The 25,104-nt window shown below is 49.2% G+C and overlaps 1 protein-coding gene across 1 annotated transcript; it reads left to right on the top strand.

The window, feature by feature from the left end:
- Positions 1–1,782: 1,782 nt before the first annotated feature.
- On the top strand, positions 1,783–3,135 carry LOC124683088 (probable F-box protein At4g22165). Its single transcript, XM_047217664.1, has one exon. It carries the CDS (start codon positions 1,783–1,785, stop codon positions 3,133–3,135), a length of 1,353 nt encoding a protein of 450 aa, XP_047073620.1.
- The last annotated feature ends 21,969 nt before the right edge of the window (positions 3,136–25,104 follow it).

The raw sequence follows: 25,104 nt of genomic DNA on the forward strand, positions 1-25,104 counted from the left end.
GTATCCGTGCTGCCACCCAAACGGCCTCATCCGGACTGACCAACGCGTCCGATTTGAGTCACCGTGTTGGAGATGACCTAAGGGGAACATTGGTCTCTGCCATGTTAAAGTATGTTCAGATACTCAGGTGTGGACTGGGTGCTTATACTTTTGAATCAATGCAACGATGAAATGACATCAACCCTAAAATTCTTATTCTTATCGTGACGATCCTGACACCTAAGAAATAACCCGATCTTTGGCGACGAAAAAAGCTGTGTTGAGCAATCAGCCTCGTTTATCCAATCCTATTTGTCTTTGTTTATGCATGTTAAAAATTCAGAGCTTAATCTAGACATAAAAGGAAAGAAAGCAGTAAACCAAATTAGGGATGGTATGCCACAGCAAGTAATGGAACCACATACAACCTGGGAGAAACCAACGGCAGGCTGGTGCAAACTCAGTGTCGACACTGGCTTCTCTAATGAAGAAAATACTGGATCGTTGGGTGCTGCCCGACGTGACCACGAGGAAAAAGTGGTGTTGTACATGTACTGTTGTCGGCGTGGAGAAATATTACCGTATTGTCAATCAGCTAAAATAGCAATTCCAAGTTAGAAGGAACGAAAGGCGTGCTACATGTTGTAGCTATCCATGTGATTTTAGAGGCCCATACCTCTGCGGGATCTTTATTTACCCCTATATATATATGGAGCCCTGCTCCGGTGCTCCTCCCCAAGTGAAGTTGAAGGGTTATATTTGATTTTTTTCTATCTTAGGCCCGTCGAAACCCATATCCAACCCATGTATATCTGTCTAATCGTTATACATACGGTATCTATACGCCGCGTTAGAAAAAAAAGGTCACGTGACCATGTAACCATTCCAGTTACCTAACTACCGCTTCACGTGTGCATGCGTGGTTTTGAAACCTGTTGCCTGCGTACGCATTTGCTGGGATCCGACGACGGCACCGTTGGACGACGGAATCACTACGCCGACAAGGATCCTGCTAATTAATGGTGCTACGCGCACGGATCCGCCATCGCCGGTGATATCGTGGCCGCTCTGGGATCCGCCAATCCATCGAAGGAGGGTACCCTCGTACATGACAACGTGGGCCATAGGGATCACTATACATGTTAGATTTATAAATTTTACGATCATGCTCCTTCTTACGAAGGGGTATGGAAATATCTCCACCGTCTTTGTTTTTATCGTGGGCAGAATTTTTCCAAAGAAAGCACCGGAGCAAAAGTACTATATGTTTATCATCAACACGGTAAGTGTTCCAGACGCAATCATCGTCCACACAATGACACAATCCACCCAGAAATTGCCTTGAGAGTTGAGACTGTGCTTGATGATGCCATCGTTCCTGTACCATTATAGTTCTTCTCCGTCCCACATCTTCTGAAACTCTATGCAGCGCCCATGGAAACGCCCCTGTGCTGGACTGATCCGATCAACTGCGGGTAATTCCCCCCTTCTATCTTTCAGAATAGGAATCCGCTTGTAGAAGAGGGAGGACTGAATACTCGGAGCTGTTGCATCTGTCAGTTCGATTCAAACTCCGAACCCACAAGGATCCAATGAAGAATTCGGGCGATACACAGTGACGTTTTCGGAATTTGGACTCGGATTGACAAAACCTACTCGAATTGGTACTGAGCCCTTGGGTTGCTCCGCCTCCCCATATGTATGCCTAGGCCCTCTGACCTCTCAATCAATTAGCAAAGGTTGCAACTTTCCAAGTAGTGCTAAAGGGATTCGTCGTCTTCACGCGGAGGCGGTTTTGCTCCAATGAAGGCATGTAGCGTAGCCAGGATATTTGGCTTATGGCACCCATGGAATCTCTGCTCTCTGCTCTTGAGAGTTTTGCGCAAGCTGCTAGGTCTTCCTCCCAATTTAATGAAGAAATTCCTCGAGCGAAAACATATTCATCCAGCACACTTGGAGATTGAAGTGGGCAAACTGCCAGAGTTGCCGCAGGATGTCCTCTTGGATATATTTGCTCTTCTCGAAATCCCTGACCTAAAGCGTGCCAGCTCCATCTGCTCCTCCTGGCGCTCCATGCATACCAGCCTATGCAGTCTTGGGCTGTACAAGAGGCCCCAGACGCCGTGCCTCTTCTACACCTCGGAATCTGCTGGAGAGAGTGTTGGGTTCCTCTACAGCCTCGCGGAGAAGAGGTCATACAAGTTGACTCTCCCGGAGCCTCCTATTCGCACTAGGTATCTGATTGGCTCCTCAAATGGTTGGCTGGTTACTGCTGATGAGAGGTCTGAGATGCATCTTCTCAATTCAATCACTTGTGAACAGATCGCTCTACCGTCGGTGATCACCATCGAGCATGTGACTCCCATTTTCAATGAAGCAGGTACCTTGTGTATGTACCATTATTCACCCGACACAGTTGAGAACTGTAGTGACGAACCCAGATCCCTAGCTCTCGCCACGCTGCGGAACCAGCTCCATATGAAGGCATTCGTATTTTATGATGCATTTGCAGGAGGACATATTGTGGCACTTATCCACAATCCATACGGGCAGCTTTCATTTGCTAGGTTAGGGGATAACAAGTGGACCTGGCTGCCACCACACTCTGGTTTTCAGGACTGCATCTACAAGGATGGTCTGTTATATGCAGTGACATGGCAAGGAAAAATTCACGCATTCGATCTCAGAGGCCCTATGATCACAACGGAGTTAATTATAGACATTGTAGAATACTACTGGGATATGTATATTGTCCAGGCTCCGTACGGCGATCTACTGCAAATCTGGAGAACCCGGAAGGGCAGTGAAGATGCTGGCCCTCCATCATATGTGACTAATACCACGGATATCAAGATATATAAAGTTGACACCAGGGCTAAAAAGCTTGTGGGAATAAATAGCTTGGATGATCACGTGTTGCTTCTTGGGCACAACCAAACACTTTGTCTAAGTGCTCAAGAGTATCTGCAGTTGAAGGCAAACTGTGTTTACTTTACAGATGATGAAGAGACATATCTTTCTGGATGGAAGGATAACCGTCGTGATATTGGAATCTTTGACTTGGCAAATAGCACTTGTGAGGAACTTGTGTCCCCTCAGCTTTGGTCCAATTGGCCTACGCCCGTATGGATAACACCAAGTCTTACAAGACTGTAAAGGATGAACTTTCCTTTGTTTGAGTGACTCAGTACAAGTTTCATGTTTGAGTTCTTGACTTCTTGTAAGGAGAGTGCATGCGAGCCGCTTATATTTGCTTCTTATATTAATTATCTGTGCTTACCTGATCTGTAGGGGCACTATAATCTGTTAAACACATGGGATGTTTGTCCCTCGGTTGAAATTGAGAAGTTATGCTGTAAACTTGTTACTGCAATGCACGTGTGGCTTTGCTTATTTGTATTCTACTGGAGAGAGTTTGAAAGTAGATAATTTTTTTTGTTAATCTATTGCACCTATATGATCACTCTTGACGAATTAATGCCACGTGCCAGAAAGCTTGTGTCGGTTTTGATGAGGTCAGCTTAGTAAGCTGGAAATAGCTTATGGGACAATGGCTAACAGGTTTATTCGTTGTTGTTGTTTGGAAATTCATCAAATTTGTAGAGTTTAGCAAGATCATGTCCACTGGAGGGTGGAGAGACAAGCTGCGAGATGACCCAGCTCTCTTCAAGAAACAAAGCTGTCCATGACTTTTCGCCGTCAAGATTCAATACCAACGTTCGTATTTCCTTGATAGTAGGTTCCTGTATCCCTTGAAAATTATGTGCACTTTGTCTGCATTTATCATGTCCAAAAGATAGAGGTTGATTTGCCATCATTAGTCTTACCTCCAGAATTGATAGCTCTTCCTCAAATTTATGCACAAGTTGTACAACAAAGAAGGCGTCCAGGGTCAAAATATATTTACAGTAAGAGAATCCCAAGTATCATTACAGTAAGATAATACTTCTGAAATCTAGAGCAAATCCACATTTCTCTTCCTAGATTTATCTTCTTCCTAGTAGCCGCTTTTTCGGAGAAGAAATTTCCCTTGCAAGGCTAACACTGAAATCTCTGGAGCAAATCCAAATGGCTTCCTCAACATATTTTCTTGTTTTTTGTCATAAAAATAACAAGGTCCGGTTCGCAGCAACATGAAGGCGTCAAACAGACGACCTACAAAAGATGTGACAAGTTCATGTTAGATGTAAAACATTGATTAATAAACAAAACGAGGCAGGAATCTGGGAGCTCTGAAAATTCTGCTCCTCCAATTTCAAGTCTGCTCCTTGCCACTAGAGCCCATCTTTTCATCTTTTCAAACCTAGACAAATCACGAATCAATCTGAAAATAGAATGAATGACAGTGAGAGAATAATTAGGAAAATATTCTGACAATAAGACATATATCAGATATTCCACTTCCACAGCCACTACCAGCTTTCGAGTTTTATTGCTGAAACCGTTCACCCAGTGCCTAAACAAATTCTCAAAGACATAAAGGGTTTGCATCTTCTGATTACCATACCACCACCTTTCCACAAAGTTATCCTTGGTACAAATTCAGGTTTTGAGTACTAAAAATTTGATGAGCACTTGATCTTCAAATGAACAGTCACATTCCAAGTAAAACCGTGGGAGAAGGCCCCTCCTGGGATTTCAGGCTGCAATGTAGATGATTTAAACTGAATCCCATGCTACCACATATCGCGCCATTTGACACTGCATCTTCTGATTCTGAAGCACAAAAGGACAAGCTACATTACCATGCCACCACCTTTCCACAAAGTTATCCTTGGTACGAATTCAGTTGCAATGTAAGGACATCAGTCCTATTGTCAAATCTCAAAACTGCAACCTCGTGAACATGTTCAACTAGAAATGATAGGCTTCCATCTGAATTTAAATTCCCAAACTTACCATAAACATAATTAACCATCCTCAACACTATTCCCAGAAGCAGTAAAACTATAATAAACTCTAATCACATGATACGCCTGTAAAACTAATAATCAGCAAGTAAAGCTATAGTGGTCATGGCCCTTCGAGAAAGCTATAGTGGTCATGCTTCCTTGTCACCATGACCAAGCTGATGCTTATCACCATCAACACGCCGTGTTTCTAAACCCAACCTCGTAGATGAATAGTTTTATGTTGGTTCAGTGCCTCACAGTCTTGCGAAAAATTGACATCAACTCCTGCGATTCCTCAACCAATTATTCAGTATTTGATTCACTACATGGTCGTGTCCCCCACCTTTTCCCTTAGCTGTATCCCCATGGTTTTAGAGGATCGCCAAGATTGCTCTAATACAGTAGGACAGTGCCCCTTATAAAATCTATAGCTGCTAATATTTCCCATAGAAAATCATTTACCTTTGGCAACAGGGACTCTTACTCACTGCCTTAACAAAATCTTTACCTACAGTAAATCTTCTTATTCCATTCCCAACATTTTTAGTTCAAAACTTGGCAAAGGTTGTTTTAATGGACATCAAGCAATGCTAGAAACTGAGAATCTCCAAACTTGCCTTCACAATGAAATATAATTTGGTATATTTTTGTCCTCAGAACATGCTACCATGATCACCGGCTACTGCTAATCTTCCCCACAGAAAATACTTATTTACCTTTGGCAACAAAGATTCTTAGTTCATGCCTCAACAAAATCTCCCATACCACAACTCCGGCTTTAGCTTGTGAACCCTGTAGTTTCGAAAACCACATAAACTTCACTGAAAATGAGATTGTGGTGTAATGTCCTATTGATCTAAAAGAACCTCTTACGCTCAACTTGTCATCATAAACTAGTTGTGCTTTTTCACAGGCAGTAAAGCTTGCAACAACAACTGTATCCCTCAATGCATTAGGTACCTTCTGATCCTCTATATATGTATGGTACATCTTCCATTAGCTCTGTTGCAATGTAAGGACTTCAGTCCTTTTGTCAAAACTCAAAACTACAAGATGGTGAACATGTTCAGCTAAATATGAAAGACTTTCATCCTAGTTTGGGTTCCCAAGCTGAACTTTACCAGAATTACTTATGCTCAAAACTTTTCCGAGAAACAGTCAAACCTACACTAAAAACTGAGGCTATGATATTATGCCTGCAGAACTCATAACAAATAAGTGAAGCTAGTAAGCTACACATGTCATTCTTCCTTGTCAAGATGACCAAGACAACGCTTGTCACCATCTTCCCCATTTGTAATTTTCGAGCAGCTCAATCGAAATGGACACAGTAAGTTCTACAGTAGTTCCAACATATCATCCGCCAACAAAATCATTTTCTCAACAACCTGAGCACCCTAGGCTCACAATCTGTGGTTGACATTGTTCTCACACATCATCCTAGAAGAACATACTGCATCTCATATCTTTTTATCAGCACACTGTGTAGTTCTTCAATCCCAATAAGGCTATACTTGAAGATGCCTCCTAAAACCTCAGACTGGAAAAAGAGGACTTCAATCCTAGAAGAACATACTGTATCTCATATCTTTTTATCAGCACACTGTGTAGTTCTTCAATCCCAATAAGGCTATACTTGAAGATGCCTCCTAAAACCTCAGACTGGAAAAAGAGGACTTCAAAAAGAATCCATGCTACCATATCCATGGGAGTGCAGATTACACAAAGAAGTGCAGGTTACAGTCTTTGCAACTCTTCCAGGGTCCTTTTGGTTTCAGTCTAGAGCCACTGCGGATCTTCCCAATAGGCAAAACTTAGAACTAGGGATTGCAGTGCTTGCCATGCAGGTCTCGGTGGTGCTACGAACGAAATGTGGCGGCGCAGTTCTTGCACTGCACACCAGCCGATGGGCCATGATTGTCTTTAAAGTGCCTAATCATCTGCAGATTGAAAATCAAAATGAACGGGCAATATATGGACTCAAATCAACAACACCATAAAGTTAAACGCGAGACAATATTTCATTGGCTAAAACTTACACTTGACTGAGGCCTCGGACGGCGGTAGTCTCTCTCAAAGTAGCAAACGGCGCACACCACCATACCAGGTGTGCATCTTGACATAAGCTCAATATAGTGCTTGTGAATAGCACTTCTCAAATACCGGCCAAATTTCGGATTGTCGTCAACAATCTACAAGTGTACAATTCGCAAGTTATGTATGATTTTTTCTTTAACATCCTACTTCATTTAACAGTTACTCCCAGAAATACTCCCAGAGCTACCAATCAAGCAGTTTCACTTACTCGACTGGTTGAAGGTCCTGCAGGTTTACTGTGGTCTGATCCTGTTTCATCATGATCATGCATATTCCTATGCTAGACGTTCTTAGCATAAATATAAGCATGGTTCTGGCATTTGCACTCCTGAAGATATTCCAAAAATGTAGAGGAATTTTGAACATTATAGTGCTTCCACTTCATAAAGATCAGTTAACTAAACATTAACACATCTGAGGCATTGTTCCACAGAACATTTGCAAACAAAGTTAAGATGGAAATAAAGCATTTGAGAATATAAAAAGTGTGAATTGACAATATATGCAAAAAATAATCTTGAACATCGACATGTTACAAATTAGTAAGAAATTAATTCAAAGACTCAATAACCTTGCGCTCATTTCTCGCCCATTCATATGTCACAGTATGACACAATATTCTACACAGACAAACATTACCGACCACATTCCCCATGTCATTACCAAAATCAGGGAGTATAATGTTACGAAAGCAATTGTGTGTAGCATTTTTGTTCGCCTTGAAAACTTATAAAACATATACCTCTGGAAGTTGAGGTGAAGCCTGCTGCTCAGTCTTCTTATTCGTATCCTCCAGGTAAATCTGATTGCTTTGCTCCTTCCTCTTCTCCTTCTCTTCCTGAACATAATCCAAAAACATAGAGGAGATTTTAATGTTTTAATCATTCCACTCCATAAAGATCAATCAATTAAAGCAATGGCGTCAACCTCAACCTGCAGAGATAATGCTAGGCAGATCATTCTTCATTTCTTTGCACGTTCTCCATTACTAAAGCAGTGCTGACACGGGCAGCCAAAATTAAGCAAAATATGGAAGGTCGAATTTACCTTGACACCATAACATACTAGAATGAAACACAAAAGCATACATAAGTGTTATAATCGAGATGCACAATAAACGAAGAACGAAAAGTAAAACACTGCAGGGGACACGAGATTTTAACGTGGAAAACCCTTGCAACACACAAGGGAAAAACCACGGACGCCAGCCAGCAAAACTTCACTATTTCGGTGGTGTTTACAAACGCCGTGGGTGTACAATGATGCGACCAAACCCTAGCGGCGGCTTACAGGGAAAATATATAGACGGTGGCAACGATCCGTACCGCGGGAGGCGACGGGCCTCGCTCCGCTCGTCAGAAGTTAGCCACTTCTTGGAATTTGGATCACAATATAACAATAAGGATGTGATTGCTGATCATAAAGGAATGGTTGAGGCACCATAAGCAAGGCTCCTCGTGGGCTTGGCAAAATACAAGCCTTGCACTCATTTCCCAACTATTCATGTCTCAATAGGATGCAAAATTCGACAAACAAACATTAGTCATCACATTTGTCATGACATACCATCTCAGTTCCCATATTTTCCTACTCAATGCTAACTCAAATGTTAATGTTCCACTTGAATGAGACTTGTGTTACATAAGTGAACAGAGGCAGTGGTTCCTCACCTCTTCAGTGGGCGCCTCTTTCTCCTCCAGGTAAATCTGATTGCTTTGCTCCTTCCTCTTCTCCTTCTCTTCCTGAACATCATCGAAAAACATAGAGGAGATTTCAATGTTTAATCATTCCACTCCATAAAGATCAATCAATTAAAGCAATGTCGTCAACCTCAACCTGCAGAGATAATGCTAGGAAGATCATTCTTCATTTCTTTGCACGTTCTCCATTACTAAAGCAGTGCTGACACACGGGCAACCAAAATTAAGCAAAATATGGAAGGTCGAATTTATCTTGACACCATAACATACTCGAATGAAACACAAAAGCAGACATAAGGATGTGACTGCTGATCATAAATGACTGGTTGAGGCACCATAAGAAAGGCTCCTCGTGGGCTTGGCAAAATGCAAGCCTTGCACTCATTTCCCAACTATTCATGTCTCAAAATTCGACAGACAAACATTAGTCATCACATTTGCCATGACATAGCATCTCAGTTCCCATATTTCCCTACTCAATGCTAACTCAAATGTTAGTGTTCCACTTGAATGAGACTTGTGTTACATAAGTGAACAGAGCCAGTGGTTCCTCACCTCTTCAGTGGGTGCCTCTTTCTCTCTTGCTCTGTCGTGCAGCTGGTGCAAGAAGGCGTTGAGGAGTCCCTGCTACTGCCACCGCCACCGCCACCACTTGGGTGCTGCGGTCTTATCCATGGAGGATGTTGTGTTCTCGTCCAGGGCGGACTCCGTGTTCTTGACCGGTGCGGGGGCTGTGTTCTTCGCCGAGAGGGACGACTTGTTTTTGGCGGCGTTCCTGAACGGGACGAGGGCCTTGTTCTCGGCCAGGACGGGGTGCTTGTTCTTGGACGAGGATGGCGCGATGAGGGCCTTGTTCTCGGTCAGGACGGGGTGCTTGTTCTTAGACGAGGACGGCGCGATGAGGGCCTTGTTCTTGACCAGGACGGGGTCCTTGTTCTTGGACGAGGACGGCGCGACGAGGGCCTTGTTCTTGGCCAGGACGGGGTCCTTGTTATTGGACGAGTCCTTGGACGATGAGGGCACGGCGTTCTTGGCCAGGGCGGACGCCATGCTCTCGGCCAGGGCAGGGACTGGGCGTGGCGTGGAGGACGCCGTGCTCTCGGACTGGCAGGGATCCGTGCTCCATGTTCAGGTCGAACTTCTTTTTCGCCATTCCCGCCGACCAAGAAGGGTTCTTGGCCGCGGGGCTGCTTGGGGGCGTGGCGGGAAAGAACTTCGGAGAGCAGCGAGGCGGTGCGGCTGAACGGATTGTAGAGGATACTCGAGGTAGGGTTCTGGCGAGGTGTGCCGTGAGAGAGGCCGGGGGGAATTTGTCGATTCCCGGCGAGGTGGCGGTGGTTGATACGTCTCCAACGTACCTATAATTTCTGATGTTCCATGCTTGTTTTATGACAATACTTACATGTTTTGCTTCCACTTTATAATGTTTTTATGCGTTTTCCGGAACTAACCTATTAACGAGATGCCGAAGGGCCAGTTGTTGTTTTCTGCTGTTTTTGGTTCCAGAAAGGCTGTTCGGGCAATATTCTCGGAATTCGACGAAACGAAGACCAAACATCATAATTCACCGAGACGGACCAGGACACCGAAGGAGACCCGGAGGGGAGGCCCATGAAGCACATGAGGAGAAGACAACCATCTAGCTACTGCTATGGACCCATAGTCCAGGGGTGAACTACTCACTCATCACTCCGGAGGCGACCATGGCGGTGAAGAGTCCTCCGGGAGATGAATCCCCTCTCCGGCAGGGTGCCGGAGGTGATATCCAGAATCCCCCGAGATGGGATTGGCGGCGGCGGCGTCTCAGTAAGGTTTTCCGTATCGTGGCTCTCGATACTGGGGGTTTCGCGACGAAGACCTTAAGTAGGCGGAAGGGCAACGCGGGGGGCCACACGAGGGCCCCACACGCCAGGCCGGCGCGGCCAGGGCTTGGGCCGGGCCGCCCTGTTGTGTCGGCGCCTCGTGGCCCCACTTCCTTTCCCCCTCGGTCTTCTGGAAGCTTCGTGTGAAAATAGGACCCTGGGCGTTGATTTCGTCCAATTCCGAGAATATTTCTTTACTAGGATTTCTGAAACCAAAAACAGCAGAAAACAGCAACTGGCTCTTCGGCATCTCGTTAATAGGTTAATGCCGGTGTCGTTTCCTAATCGACGGTACCTCGGAGGAGGGATCCTCACGAGGGGGAGAAGAAGTAGGGGCCATAGGGCGGAGTGCACACGGGACGGTGGTACGCGAGTTACCCAGCTTCGGAACACCTGCACGATGACAGGGCCTACTGCTGCTTGTCTGGAATTATCTGGGCGCTTTCGCGTTGTTACAATGAGTTGTGGTTGTGCCTCTAGGGCTCCCGGGATCCGGCTTATAAAGGCGCACAGATCTAGGGTTTACATGGAGAGTCCTAGCCGGATTACAGATTGCCTAACTACGGTACAATATCTTGCCGTGCACGTCACGGATCCGCCTTCCATACACGTCGTACTGGATCCGGGTTTGTCATGGGCCTCCATGGATCCGGGTTACTCCTATGTCGGTACGGATCCGGCTTACTGATCCTGGGCTGGACTTCTTCCTTCATGATCAACAGCAACTGGGCCGCCCGATGGGCCACATGCCTCATCACCGTTCTGTGGGCCACCCGGGCTTGCCGGATCTAGGCACCGTCGATGGTACACCCATGAAGTATACCCACAACGAGTAGCCCCCAGAGTTCTCCGAGTTTCGCCTGCAGTTTCCGCCATGCTTGTTCCTTAGGTTTCCGGCATCGTCGGCAACACGGAGAAACTTGAAGAGCTCCAACTTTGCATTTTCTTCCTTTTCCAACTTACACCCGGAAAATGCTCTCATCCTGCGGGACTTCATCCATCGACATTCCAAAGAATATTTCCGGGTTACTCCCTGCTCGCGAACGAGAGCCAACTTATCTTCACGCAATTACCCGGAATCTTTAAAAAGACTCAAACGGTTCCGCCAATTCTGGCGCCATTTTTGCGCGATTCGCGCGGTAACTTATCTCTAGCCATTTTTACCGCTAGGGTTTGGGACACGTGTCACGCATCCAACGGCGCGACGCTTGCGTTCCGACCACAGGATGCGGAACACGAATCTTATCCCTTCAGCCTATAAATATCAGCCGTCGACCCCTTTACCCCTCATTCACCCCCTTCTCACCTCTCTGCCGAGCGCCGCCCGTGAGCTCCTCCTCCACCGTGCCGGAACCCGCCGGAAAGTCACCGGAGCATCACCGGAGCGAACCCGCCACCGTGGTGTTCTTCGTGTTCATAACTCCGGCGAGCCACCGCAACTCCGATCACCGCACGCCATTACGGTAAACCTTCGAGCTTCACTTTCGCGCCGTAGTTGGTAGGGATGAACTTGGGGAAGACGATGTGGGATCCGACTAAAGAAAATTTCCGCCAAACTTTTTTCTCCAGATGTCTTCAACAACTCCGCCTCCGACCTCGGAACCGATCATGGCGACGCCAATTTCCTCCGCCCCTCCTCCCTTCGCCCCAGTCAGGCTGGATCCTTCAAAGGATTCCGGCAAGGAAGCTGAGGGGACCTCCGCTCACCCGGAGAAAACCTCCGAGGCGGGCCAGACGGAGCAGCAGGCGGAAGAGGCTGCCAAGAAATCAAAAGCTCGGAAGCGCGACTCTGAAGCTAAGGGAAAATGGTGGCCCTGTACCACCACCGAAACGGAACTGAAGAACCTCGAGGCGGAGGGTTTCCTGCAACCCGGAAGCTGGAGGTCAGTTCCACTTGAACCAGCTCCGGCTCCAAAGGATGACGAGATGGTGCTGACGAAGGCACTGGTGGAGCGCGGATTCTCATTTCCGCCTTCAGACTTCTTCCGGGAGATTCTGAAGACATATGGGCTCCAACCTCACAATATATCTCCGAACAGTGTGCTCGCCATCAGCAACCACGTCGCTCTCTGCGAAGGCCACCTCCGGGTAACTCCAGAACTTCCTCTGTTCCAATATTTCTTTACCGTCAAGAAGGAGAAGATCCGCCAAACTTCCGAGTTGGCAACTTGCGGATCCATCACTTTCATCCTCCGCCCGGGTCGCGTCTACCCCCACACCGACCGCCATGAATCCGCGAGGTATTGGTCCGGGGGTTTCTTCTACTTGAAGGACGTCTCGGATCCCGCGAGCGAGAAGAAGCTGCCACCTTTCAAGAATTGCCCCGCCACCGAGCTTCCGTCATGGACGCACTCGCCCTCACTTCTCCGACTCGCCCCAGCCGACCCGCGCCGTTAGGCGGATCTCGCAAGCTTACGGAGGAGGGGCTGACGGGGAAGGATCTAACTCTTTCCTGGTTCATGAAGCGGATCCAGCCGCTGCAACACAGGGACCACCTGATGTTTGAATACACAGGGCGTGACAACAAGATGCGCGCCACAAAAGATAATCTGTCCGCCGACGCTATTGACAAGAGGATCCGGCTCCTCCTCAAAATCCCACGTGAACTCCATGTTCACGTATGCAACAAAGACATCCACACGGAGGGATCCGGAACCGCGGTACGCCGTCTGGACTTGGTTTATTGTTTTTCTTCAAACTTTGTCTAAGTGTTTATCTTTGCATTAGCTCGAGGCACTTGAGGAAAATGAACTCGGAAATCTCCTCCGAGTCCCATCCACCGGTAACCCGGATCCAGAAGCCGCATCGGAGGCGGAAGCTCCTGAAGCCAGCCGCCCTGCGAAGAGGAAGAGGCCAGCCCCTTCCAGCCCCCAAGCGAAACGCCCCCGCGAAGCGCTCAGCATTGCGGCTACTCGGAAAGCGGAGGCGGAAAAGAAGCGCCTCTCGCTGATTAACACCAGCAACAAGGGGCAACCTGCCATCCAGCATTTCTTCAAGCCTTCCGGGTAAGCGTTTACTTCCGAGATCCAAGTTCTGGTTTTTTCGCTCAAACTCGTACTTATGCTTTTATGTTTTTCCTGAAGTTCCGGAAGCCAACCTCCCAAGGCCCCAAGGGTCATCAAGAAGAAAGCCAAACCATCTCCGGCTTCTTTCCCTATCACTCCTGAGGTGGAAGTTCCGCCCAAGGCTTCATCTGCCAGCAAGCCGGATCCGAAGGACATCATTGACCTTGATGACCTTCCTGAAGACCCTGCCCACCATGGCGACTCCGCCCAGGGGACCTCCCCACCCATTCCTCCACCGGATCAACCAAGTTCCGCTTTTGCGGGACCTACTGATGAAGAGCAAGAGCAAAAGGTCAAGCTCCTCCAAGTTACCAATGCGACCCGAGTCAGCCTCGAGCCAACTCCGTCCCTCCAAAAACTTACCCTCGCACGGCGTCACGCGGAGGTTTCCGCGATGCCGAACAAGGTATGGGGGAAGCCGGACGAGGAGACGCGAGAGCTCGCGGAACTCGGAGGACGGCCTCGAAGGAATTTTTCGCCAAGCACAAGGAAGTGCGGCAGGTAATACTAGCCCCCAAGCATTGGGTGATATAGTTCCGTGTAACGTGTATTATCCGATGCTTTCCCAGAATGTACTTTAGACGGAAATTTAAAATTTTTATATCTCAAACTGAATTCCTCGCTAGCCCCCAAGATTTTAAAAATCCGGCTAACTCCCTCGCTGCCGACGGACCACACGGAAATTGCACGAAGATTTGCGCATCCATGTGCTTGAGCAGATCACGGAGATCGAGGGGCTGCGCCGAACGCGGAAAACAGCCAAAAGGCTATCCAGCTGCTGGAGACCCGCCTGAAAGGTACGAGATCCGGGTCTTTCTCTTTTTGTGTTGTCATAGTTCATGATGCATAATATGTGCAACTTGTCTGCCTTCAGAAGAATCTGCTAAGCGCTCCTCGCTTGATGAGCTTTCCGCCAAGGTCAAGGTGCTTGAGGCGGAGAACGAGTCCCTCAGAAACTTCATGAAAGAATCCTCAAGCAAAGAGACTGAGGCGAGGAGGGAGCTCTCCGAGAAGCATACCCGCGAGCAGGCGGAGCTGATTGACAAGCTGGAGAAAAGCCAAGGCCGCGTGATCTCCACAATTGCTAAGAATAAAGCTCTGGAAGCGGAGGCGGAAACCATTGACAAACTTATCTTCCGTAAGCATTTTTCCGCGTCGTTGCTCCAACCACCTTGTATGTTTTCTCTGACGGAACTGAACCTCTTTCTTCCACAGCAAGCCTTGGCTTTGAGTGGACAAAAGATTCAAACCTGACGAGGACGGAGGCATACGAGGAAGCGCGGATCTCAATTGATGCGCTGTTTGAAGCCTGTCGCGGAATCGCCACGGCTCTGTCGCTAAAGAAGGCCAAAACCACAGTCATCGATACGATGACCAAACTTATGCGACAGGTGCCGGAGTTCATCAAGGACTGGCAGAAGTCTTCAGCGCGCGGAGCCGCCTCCTTGGTCCTGGCCACCTGCAAGGCTTTCTTCCCCTCACTCAACCTGGCGCAAGTTGCACGCGGAGCCCCCGAGAGTTCCGACATGAGCGCCCTCCTCGCGGAAACTGAAGGCTATGAAGAGCTGTTTGTCAGGCGAGTGGATCACTCGTTCTGGTACAACAAGCACAACCTGCCCGAAGGTTTTTCCGATGCAGAGGAGGAAGCAGGCGAGCCAGAGTTTTATGGGGAAGGATCCGGGTCCAGCAGCGAGCATTCCGGAGGAAACTCTGGAAACGACTCTGAAGCCGGATCTGGTGACAGCGACGACGGCTCCAGCTACCAGCAATCTGAAGAGGAGGACTCCGAGTAGAGTTCCTGTTTGAAACAATGAAACAAGTTGCATCATTTTGGCCCCAGCGAGGGTTTGTAATAAGACTTTAAATTTTTAAGTAGCTAGGAACGAAACGATTATGCATGGGGCGGAAACACTTATCCTGCTATCCGTTAAATATTATGTGCATGTTTCGTTTTATGTCGGAAAAGCAAGTGCTGACTTCGTTATTTTCCGGCTTGCCCGCTTGACCTTCCACGAGCCGGAAAACCTTAGCCGGAAACGCTCGCCAGCGGCGACGAAGCCCAATGGCAGTCCGTCCATAACCGCGGAAACAAGCCCCCAAGCATAGGTGCCGGAAATCGCTACTAGGAATCCACGAGTTCGCAACAGATAACAACTTAATCAGAAAACTTAACTTACGTCCTAAAGGACGGTTTTAGAAATCACAACTTTTATACACGCCTAGGCGGAAAACATCCAGCTCTGCGGTTTTAGTCGGAAAAAACATACACGATCTAAAATGAACGAGTAAAGGAGGTAAAAGACTCAAAGAGTGAACCATAAGCTTTATTTCATTGATCATGTATAACTATTACATAGTTTGTAACTCGGAAAGAATATGCTAAGTGTAGAAAGGACGTAGCTGTGCGATATTCCAAGGGCGATCTGTTTCATCGTAGATGTCATCCGGATCCTCACGCTTGCGTTTCCGGCGCCAGTTAGCAGGTCTATCCCTCAGCTCGCGGAAATCAACAAGGTAGTACGACCCGTTATGAAGCACTTTGCTAACGACGAAGGGTCCTTCCCATGGAGATTGCAACTTATGGTCTTTCACCTGTCGAAGGCGGAGGACCAGGTCTCCTGCCATGAAGGAGCGATTCCGTACTCGACGACTGTGATAACGTCGGAGCTTTTGCTGGTAGATGGCGGAGCGCTGGTCAGCTAGGTTCCGAGCTTCTTCGATCAAGTCCACAGATAGCTGTCTGGCCTCGTCAGCTGTTTCTTCATTATAGGCGGAAACTCGCGGTGAATCGTGGATGATGTCGGAGGGAATCACGGCTTCGGATCCGTATACCAGGAAGAAAGGGGTAAACCCTGTTGACCTGTTAGGGGTAGTTCGCAAACTCCACAAGACAGCGTCTAGTTCGTCGGCCCAAGCTCCAGCTGCTCGTCGCAGCGGTTCTTCAAGGCGTGGCTTGATTCCTGATAATATTAGGCCGTTAGCTCTTTCAACTTGACCATTGGATTGTGGGTGGGCCACAGATGCAAGGTCCAATCGAATCCCCATTGTCTCACAATAATCTTTTAATTCTCCCTGAGCGAAGTTTGTGCCATTATCTGTTATGATGCTGTGTGGGATGCCGAATCTCATCACGAGGCTGCAGACAAATTTTAGTGCCGTAGCACCGTCGGCTTTTCTCACTGGCTTGGCCTCGATCCACTTGCTGAACTTGTCAACGGCGACCAGGAGGTATTCACAACCACCAGGAGATGATCTTTTTAACTTACCAACCATATCGAGCCCCCAGACCGCAAATGGCCGGGTGATAGGTATGGTCTTCAGCTCTTGGGCTGGAGCGTTTGGTTGAGTAGCGTAGTACTGACAACCTCGGCAGGTCTTGACTATCTTGTCAGCATCTTCTTTAGCTGTGAGCCAATAAAAGCCTAGCCGAAAAGCTTTTGCAACGAGTGACCTGGGAGCGGCATGGTGCCCGCAATCCCCTGCGTGGATCTCTCTGAGGATTTCAATGCCATCTTGATTGGAGATGCATTTGAGAAACACCCCCGTTGCGCTTCGTTTGTAGAGCTGTCCATCAACAATTGTGTAGGATCGTGCTCGTCCGATGATCCGGCGCGCGAGGACCTCGTCCTCCGGCAACTTCGATCGATGAGGTAGTCCAGGAAAGGCTCGTGTCCAAGCCGGAATGGTAGCCAATACCTCTTTAGCCGGAGACCCTGCCACTTCTGGGTTTTCCGGGTTAGCGCCCTTCACCGAGGGTATCCGGAGATGCTCTAGGAAAATTCCAGGCGGAATTGGCTTTCGCCGGATCCGAGCTTGGATAGCATGTCTGCCGCTGTGTTATCGTCTCTCCTGACGTACTTGACTTCGTATCCGAGGAAGCACTTGGCGAGCTCGTCAACTTCGTCTCTGTAGGCTGCCATGACGGAATTTCTGGCGTTCCAGGTTCCGGCTACTTGTTGTGCCACCAAGTCGGAATCTCCACAGCATATGATGTGCTTGATCCCAATTTCCTTAGCGATGCGCAGACCGTGTAATAGAGCCTCATATTCCGCCATGTTGTTTGTAGCTTCGAAGTGGATCTGCAGAACGTACTGCAGTTCTTCTCCGGTGGGGGACTTCAGGGTGACTCCGGCTCCTGAGCCTTGATGCTGCTTGGATCCATCGAAGTGCATAACCCATGTCTCTGGTTCCGGCTCCGGACTTGCATCCGGAGCTTCGTCCAATCCGCAACGAAATCTGCCAAGACTTGGGATTTGACCGCAGTCCTTGGCTTGTAAGCGATGTCGAAGGCGGATAATTCAATGCCCCATTTAGCTGTCCGTCCTGTTGCGTCAGCGTTGTTGAGAATTGTTGACAGCGGAGCCTTGCTCACAACTGGCATTCTGGGTGCTCTTGGAAGTAGTGTCTCAGCTTCCGGCTGCCTAGGAAAACTCCATAAGCTAGCTTCGAAAGTGAGGGTATCTTTGCTTTGACTCCGTCAGCACCTCGCTTATGTAGTAGACAGGTCTTTGGACGTCATATTCATGACCTTCTTCCTTTCGTTCCACCACGATGACGAGGCTGATGACTTTGTTGGTAGCTGCCAGATAAAGGAGCATTGGCTCTGACTCTGTTGGGGCTGCCAGGATAGGTGGGGAGGTAAGTATTTCCTTCAACCCTCGAAGAGCTGTGTCAGCTGCGTCGTCCCAAACGAATTTGTCTGTTTTCTTTAGCAACTTGTACAGAGGTAGCGCCTTCTCGCCAAGACGGCTAACAAACCTACTGATTGCTGCGACACAACCAGTTAGTCGTTGCACATCTTTGAGACAAGTTGGCCGTTTGATACACAGGATTGCCTTGATCTTTTCCGGGTTAACCTCAATGCCTCCGTGAGAGACTATGAAGCCAAGGAGTTTTCCGGCTGGCACGCCAAAGACGCACTTCAGCGGATTCAACATCATCTTGTACCGACGGAGATTCTCAAAGGTTTCGTGAGGTCGCCGATCAAGTCGGATCCTTTCCGGGTCATGACCGCGATGTCGTCGACGAGGCGTGCACGTTCCGGCCAATTTGGTCCTTCGAGCATCGCTGCATCGTACGTTGGTAGGTGGCACCTGCGTTTTTCAAACCAAAAGGCATAGTAACATAGCGAGAAGTGCCAAACGGGGTAATGAATGAAGTCGCCTTTTGGTCGGATTCCTTCATCCGGATCTGATGGTACCCGGAATACGCATCAAGAAAACACGAAGTTCCGCCCCGCCGTCGAATCAATGACTTGGTCAATGCGCGGCAGGGGGAACGGATCCTTCGGGCAATGTTTGTTCAAGCCGAGTAATCGATGCACATTCTTAGTATTTCGGTGTTCTTTTTGGGTACAAGGACGGGATTCGCGACCCAATCGGTGTGGATAACTTCTATTACAAAACCTGCTTCTAGTAACTTTGCTAGTTCCATTCCTATGGCGCGGCGCTTCTTATCTCCAAAGCGTCGCATAGCTTGCTTCACCGGTTTAGCCCCGGATTTATGTTGAGGTAGTGCTCGGCGAGTTCCCTAGGTACTCCGGACATGTCAGAAGGTTGCCATGCGAAGATATCCATGTTAGCGCGGAGGAACTCGACGAGCGCGTCTTCCTATTTGGGGTCCATGTTGGCTCCGACCGAGACTTGCTTGCTAGGGTCATCTTCCTTGAAGTTGACTTTCTTGGTCTCTATCGCGGCCTCGAAGGAGTTTTTCTCGTTCGGAGATCTGCTTCTTGGTGGTTTGCATCTCGGCCGGATCCACCGCGGCTCTGTAGCCTTTCAGCTCTTCTCCGGATATGACAGACTCTGCGAAGGCGGCTTCGCCCAGCTCGCACTCATGAGCCTTTTTGTAGTCTCCGGTTATGGTGATCATACCATTAGGACCCGGCATCTTGAGCTTGTTGTAGATATAGCATGCTCTTGCGTGGAACTTATGGTAGGTGGGCCTGCCGAAGATGACGTGGTAGGAGCTCTTGAAGGGCACAACTTCAAACGTGATCTTTTCTTCGCGGAAATTATGAACATCGCCGAAAGCCACGGGAAGTGTGATGCTGCCGAGGGAGTTCGCCTTCTTACCCGGAACCACGCCGTGAAACTCGGTGGTGCCGTGTTTGAGCTGTTCCTTGGTGAGGTTCATCCGCTCCGAGTCTCCAGGTACATGATGTTCAAGCTGGCTCCGCCATCCATGAGGCACTTGGAGAAGTCATACCCGTCTATGCGGGGACTCACAACCAAGGCGTAGTATTCTTTTGGCACAATGGCGGGATGATCCTCCCTGTCAAATGTGCACGGAACTTCCGACCACCTGACGTACTGCGGCACAGCCGGGACTGTGGCGTTCAGGATCCGGGTAGCTGATTTTGTAGCACGGACTGTGGGGGTTCCGAGGAAAGTGTGGTAAGCCCCCACGCTCTTTTTCTCGAAGGGGTTGGATTTACCTGCGGATCCGGCTTTGGGATCCGGCGAGTTATCATCCTCGTCCATCGCCTCGGAACTGTCCTCCTCCTTGTCCTTGTTCTTGCCCTTGCCTCCTTTGCCGCGTGGGCGGTGCTTCCGGGCTCGCTTGTATCCTGCCTCCGGGTCGTTCTTTAGGTCGTTGACCCACTTGCAGTTGCGGTTGGTGTGTGTGGACTTCCCTGTAGCCGGATCCAAGTGGGCCAGGCAGGGCATGTCTCTGTACTCCTCGTAGGTTTGCGGGGCGCGGGATCCGCCAGCGGTGACCTCCGTGCCATGCTGCTGACCCTCGCCGGCTCCGCCTCCGCGGCCGCGTCCTCTTCCGCCTCCCTGAACCTCCGCGTTGGAACGCCATGGCGACCATGTCGGATCCGCCACTCTTCTGGTCATCAGGGTTTTTGCGTTTGTGGCCGCTGTTGTTACCGTTATCACGGTTCTTCTTTTGTTGGTGCAGGGGAATTGCTGTAGCTGCGATATCACCGCCTGCGTCGTCATCGGCGGCAGTGTGATCACTGGCGATGGAGATCATCTCGTCCAAAGTCAGTTTGTTGGCGTTGGCCAAACATGTAAGCTTATGCCTCAGCAGTCCTCCTCTCTGTAATCCACCAATGAAGGCGTACATGGCAGTGGTGTGGTCGACGTTTTCGCACTCGTTCCTGCATGCCAACCATCTTGTGAGGAAGTTTCTTGAGGATTCTCCCTTCTTCTGGATACAAGCTTGTAAGTCGCTTGCTGTGGTAGGTCTTTTGTAGGTGCCCCTGAAGTGTTTCTCGAAAGAGGTCTTCAGGTCAAACCAGCAAAAGATGGAGTTTTTCTCGAGGTCACTGAGCCAGATCCGAGCTGGTCCTACAAGGTACAAGCTGGAGCATGCGGCGGGCGATATTAGGGGTTCCTCCGGCGAAGGTTACTCGCATTGTAGTAATCCTCAATCCGGGTATCCGGCCTTTCGGTGCCATCATAATGCTTCAGGTTTCCGGGTAGCTTGAGGGAGCTCCTTGGCTTTGGTTCCTCTCGAATCATCCCGCCAAAGCACTTCGGTCCGATGTAGTCGGTTCCGTATTCGTTGAGGCGTTCCCGCGCGTCGCGCGAGCCGTGACGGGGGACCGTGAGCGAGAGCGAGATCTCCGGCCACCGCCTCCGCCTCCACCTCCGCCGCCACCGCTAGGTGGTGGTGAGGGAGACCTGCGAGGGGGCCGATCCGACCTCCTCGCTTCCGCCTACAGATTCTCCACGGCCCTCCCGGTGCTGGCTCCGGCTCCTGTGGCTGCCTTCGCCGTGGCGCTGGCTGCCCTGGTCGTTCCGGCTCCGGCGGGGCTCCGGGTCGCGCTCCTCATTCCGGCTCCTCCTAGGCTCGGGCTCACGATCATTGTTCTGATTCCGGCGAGGTTCCGGCGTGCGCTCCCTGTTCCGGTTTCCGGAGGGCATCACGATGTCGCGGATAACAATTCCACCATGCCCTTGAGGCCTCGGTGTTTCCGGCTGGACTACGGCGCCGAGGGGGACGCGGGTAACCATTAGGCGGAGGAGAGGCGTTGCGGTACTTGTCTCGTCCGGAGTACATTGCATCCTTTCCCTTTCTCGGATCCGACGGTGGCGTCTTTGATGGTACGGGGATCGGATTTGGGTGTTCCCCGGCTTTCCTTCTCGCGTTCCGAGGATCCGGTTCGCGACTCGTCATCTCGCCGGCGATTGTTGTGGGCGTCCTTCGCGCGGTGGAGACGCAATGCTCCGGGTTAGATTCCAACTTGCGCGAAGTATCCGCCTTGCTCGCTCGTTTAACCGCCGAAGCGACGAGCGTGCGCAAGTAGTTGATATCAACCTCCTCGTCACTTTTCTTCAGAATTTCTGCAGCTTTTGCCAAATTGTCCTTTGGGGTGGCGAGCGGCTGCTGTTCGGCAGGGGTTGCGAAGTTGATCCTGCGGGGAGGGATTGCTTCTCTGACGATTCTATCAGCCTCCGCCTCGTGCGTAGGTCATTTTCACCTCCCACTCCTTTCTCATACTCTTGACTTGCTCGAGCGTTGCGGTGACTTCGCGATCCTCGTCTTTCAAAGCGATCCATGATCGGTGCGGCTTCTTCCCTCTCATCCAATATAGCAGCTGCGGTGTTAGCAAACTTTTTGGCTGTGGCCAGCATCTCCTTTCTAGTGGCTTCTAAAGCCTCCGGATCTGCGGCATCGCCAGGAGTTATTGGCTTGTTGAGGACATCTGACTTTGCGACCAAATCCATGCGAGCTTGTGCAACTATCTCTTCGGGCGACAGAGGCTCTCCGAGGAAGGATCCCTACGGGGCCGTTCCCGCGACATCGGAGATCCGTGGTGGGATGGCTGGGGGTAGGATTGAGTGTCTGCTGCTTCGATCCGTCTTCTCCGAGCGCCGCTACGGTTGCAAGTACCGCTTTGGCTGGACGGAATCGACTTCAGGCTGTTCACCGTATCCGAGTTCCGTCACCTTGCGATCAAACTCTGCGGTGTCCATGGATCTGGGTGTCTCCGGAGATTGGGCTTAGATTTCCCAAGATCGACTCTTCAACCGGAGTTTCGCTTTCTCCGATAGCCTCTTGCTGATCCAGAGCAGCGTTGTTTTCCGGGGCCTCGACCTGCTCGGGACCAGCTCCGGCTACTTGAGGGGCGGTTCCGGCGGTATGGGCCAAGAAGTGTACGAAGTGACACCTTTGCTTCTCTAACACCGGGAGACCCGGGCGGATCTCGCATTGGTCTTCCACCGTTACTTCCTGCTCGGGGGCGGATTGGGTGGGTTTTGATTTTTTCAGATCTAAGGCGGAATCTTCGCTAGGAAGTTCCTGCGTCTCAGATCAGATCTTCGCGACTGCGTCCTGCTCAGCGGCGGTCGCGTCAGCGCTACTTACCAGTGGGTTTCCGTCGGAATCGACGGTTTCCCCGATGAAGATGTGTATGCCGCCATCTGGGACGATGGAGAGCTTGACATGGTCGGTTTTAGCCGGAATCCAACACTCATCCGGAGGGACGATCGGCAGATTTCCGGCGTAAAGGACACGCCCCACAGCGATGGTGTCGTCGTAGCTTCCCATGGCGGAACCCTCCCGGTTCCGGCCTCCGGACGCCGCAGGCCCCACGGTGGGCGCCAACCGTCGTTGCCTAGTCGACGGTACCTCGGAGGAGGGATCCTCACGAGGGGAGAAGAAGTAGGGGCCATAGGGCGGAGTGCACACGGGACGGTGGTACGCGAGTTACCCAGCTTCGGAACACCCGCACGATGACAGGGGCCTACCGCTGCTTGTCCGGAATTATCCGGGCGCTTTCGCGTTGTTACAATGAGTTGTGGTTGTGCCTCTAGGGCTCCCGGGATCCGGCTTATAAAGGCGCACGGATCTAGGGTTTACATGAAGAGTCCTAGCCGGATTACAGATTGCCTAACTACGGTACAATATCTTGCCGTGCACGTCACGGATCCGCCTTCCATACACGTCGTACTGGATCCGGGTTTGTCATGGGCCTCCATGGATCCGGGTTACTCCTATGTCGGTACGGATCCGGCTTACTGATCCTGGGCTGGACTTCTTCCTTCATGATCAACAGCAACTGGGCCGCCCGATGGGCCACATGCCTCATCACCGTCTGTGGGCCACCCGGGCTTGTCGGATCTAGGCACTGTCGATGGTACACCCATGAAGTATACCCACAACAGCCGAAAAATGCATAAATACGACATATAATGTGTATAAAACATGTATATATCATCAATAATGTGGCATGGAACATAAGAAATTATCGATACGTCGGAGACGTATCAGCATCCCCAAGCTTAGTTCCTGCTCGTCCCGAGCAGGTAAACGATAACAAAGATAATTTCTGGAGTGACATGCCATCATAACCTTGATCATACTATTGTAAGCATATGTAATGAATGCAGCGATCAAAACAATGGTAATGACATGAGTAAACAAATGAATCATAAAGCAAAGACTTTTCATGAATAGTACTTAAAGACAAGCATCAATAAGTCTTGCATAAGAGTTAACTCATAAAGCAATAAATTCAAAGTAAAGGTATTGAAGCAACACAAAGGAAGATTAAGTTTCAGCGGTTGCTTTCAACTTGTAACATGTATATCTCATGAATATTGTCAACATAGAGTAATATAACAAGTGCAATATGCAAGTATGTAGGAATCAATGCACAGTTCACACAAGTGTTTGCTTCTTGAGGTGGAGAGAAATAGGTGAACTGACTCAACATAAAAGTAAAAGAAAGGTCCTTCAAAGAGGAAAGCATCGATTGCTATATTTGTGCTAGAGCTTTTATTTTGAAAACATGAAACAATTTTGTCAACGGTAGTAATAAAGCACATGTATCATGTAAATTATATCTTACAAGTTGCAAGCCTCATGCATAGTATACTAATAGTGCCCGCACCTTGTCCTAATTAGCTTGGACTACCGGATCATCGCAATACACATGTTTTAACCAAGTGTCACAAAGGGGTACCTCCATGCCGCCTGTACAAAGGTCTAAGGAGAAAGCTCGCATTTTGGATTTCTCGCTTTTGATTATTCTCAACTTAGACATCCATACCGGGACAACATGGACAACAGATAATGGACTCCTCTTTAATGCATAAGCATGTGGCAACAATTAGTGTTCTCATATGAGATTGAGGATATATGTCCAAAACTGAAACTTCCACCATGATTCATGGCTTTAGTTAGCGGCCCAATGTTCTTCTCTAACAATATGCATGCTCTAACCAATAAAGTGGTAGATCTCTCTTACTTCAGACAAGACGGACATGCATAGCAACTCACATGATATTCAACAAAGAGTAGTTGATGGCGTCCCCAGAAAACATGGTTATCGCACAACAAGCAACTTAATAAGAGACTAGCAAAAGTGCCCGTGCGTTGCGACGGCAGAAAAAATGCATTGCAACAGGTGACGATCATCTGCCACGTGGCGCTAATAACATGTTTAAGTGTTGCAACGATGACAGCATTATCATTGTTGCCTCCATCTCCATCTGGTTGATGAAGTGCTTACATAAGCGCTTTTCCATCGTGCAATGTATACTCCGATTGT

This window comes from Lolium rigidum, chromosome 1 (genome assembly GCF_022539505.1).
Source record: "Lolium rigidum isolate FL_2022 chromosome 1, APGP_CSIRO_Lrig_0.1, whole genome shotgun sequence".
Classification (NCBI taxonomy): Eukaryota; Viridiplantae; Streptophyta; class Magnoliopsida; order Poales; family Poaceae; genus Lolium; species Lolium rigidum.

Excerpts from the sequence above, each read along its gene's own strand:
- LOC124683088 (XM_047217664.1), top strand. The coding sequence starts at position 1,783 with ATGAAGGCATGTAGCGTAGCCAGGATATTTGGCTTATGGCACCCATGG.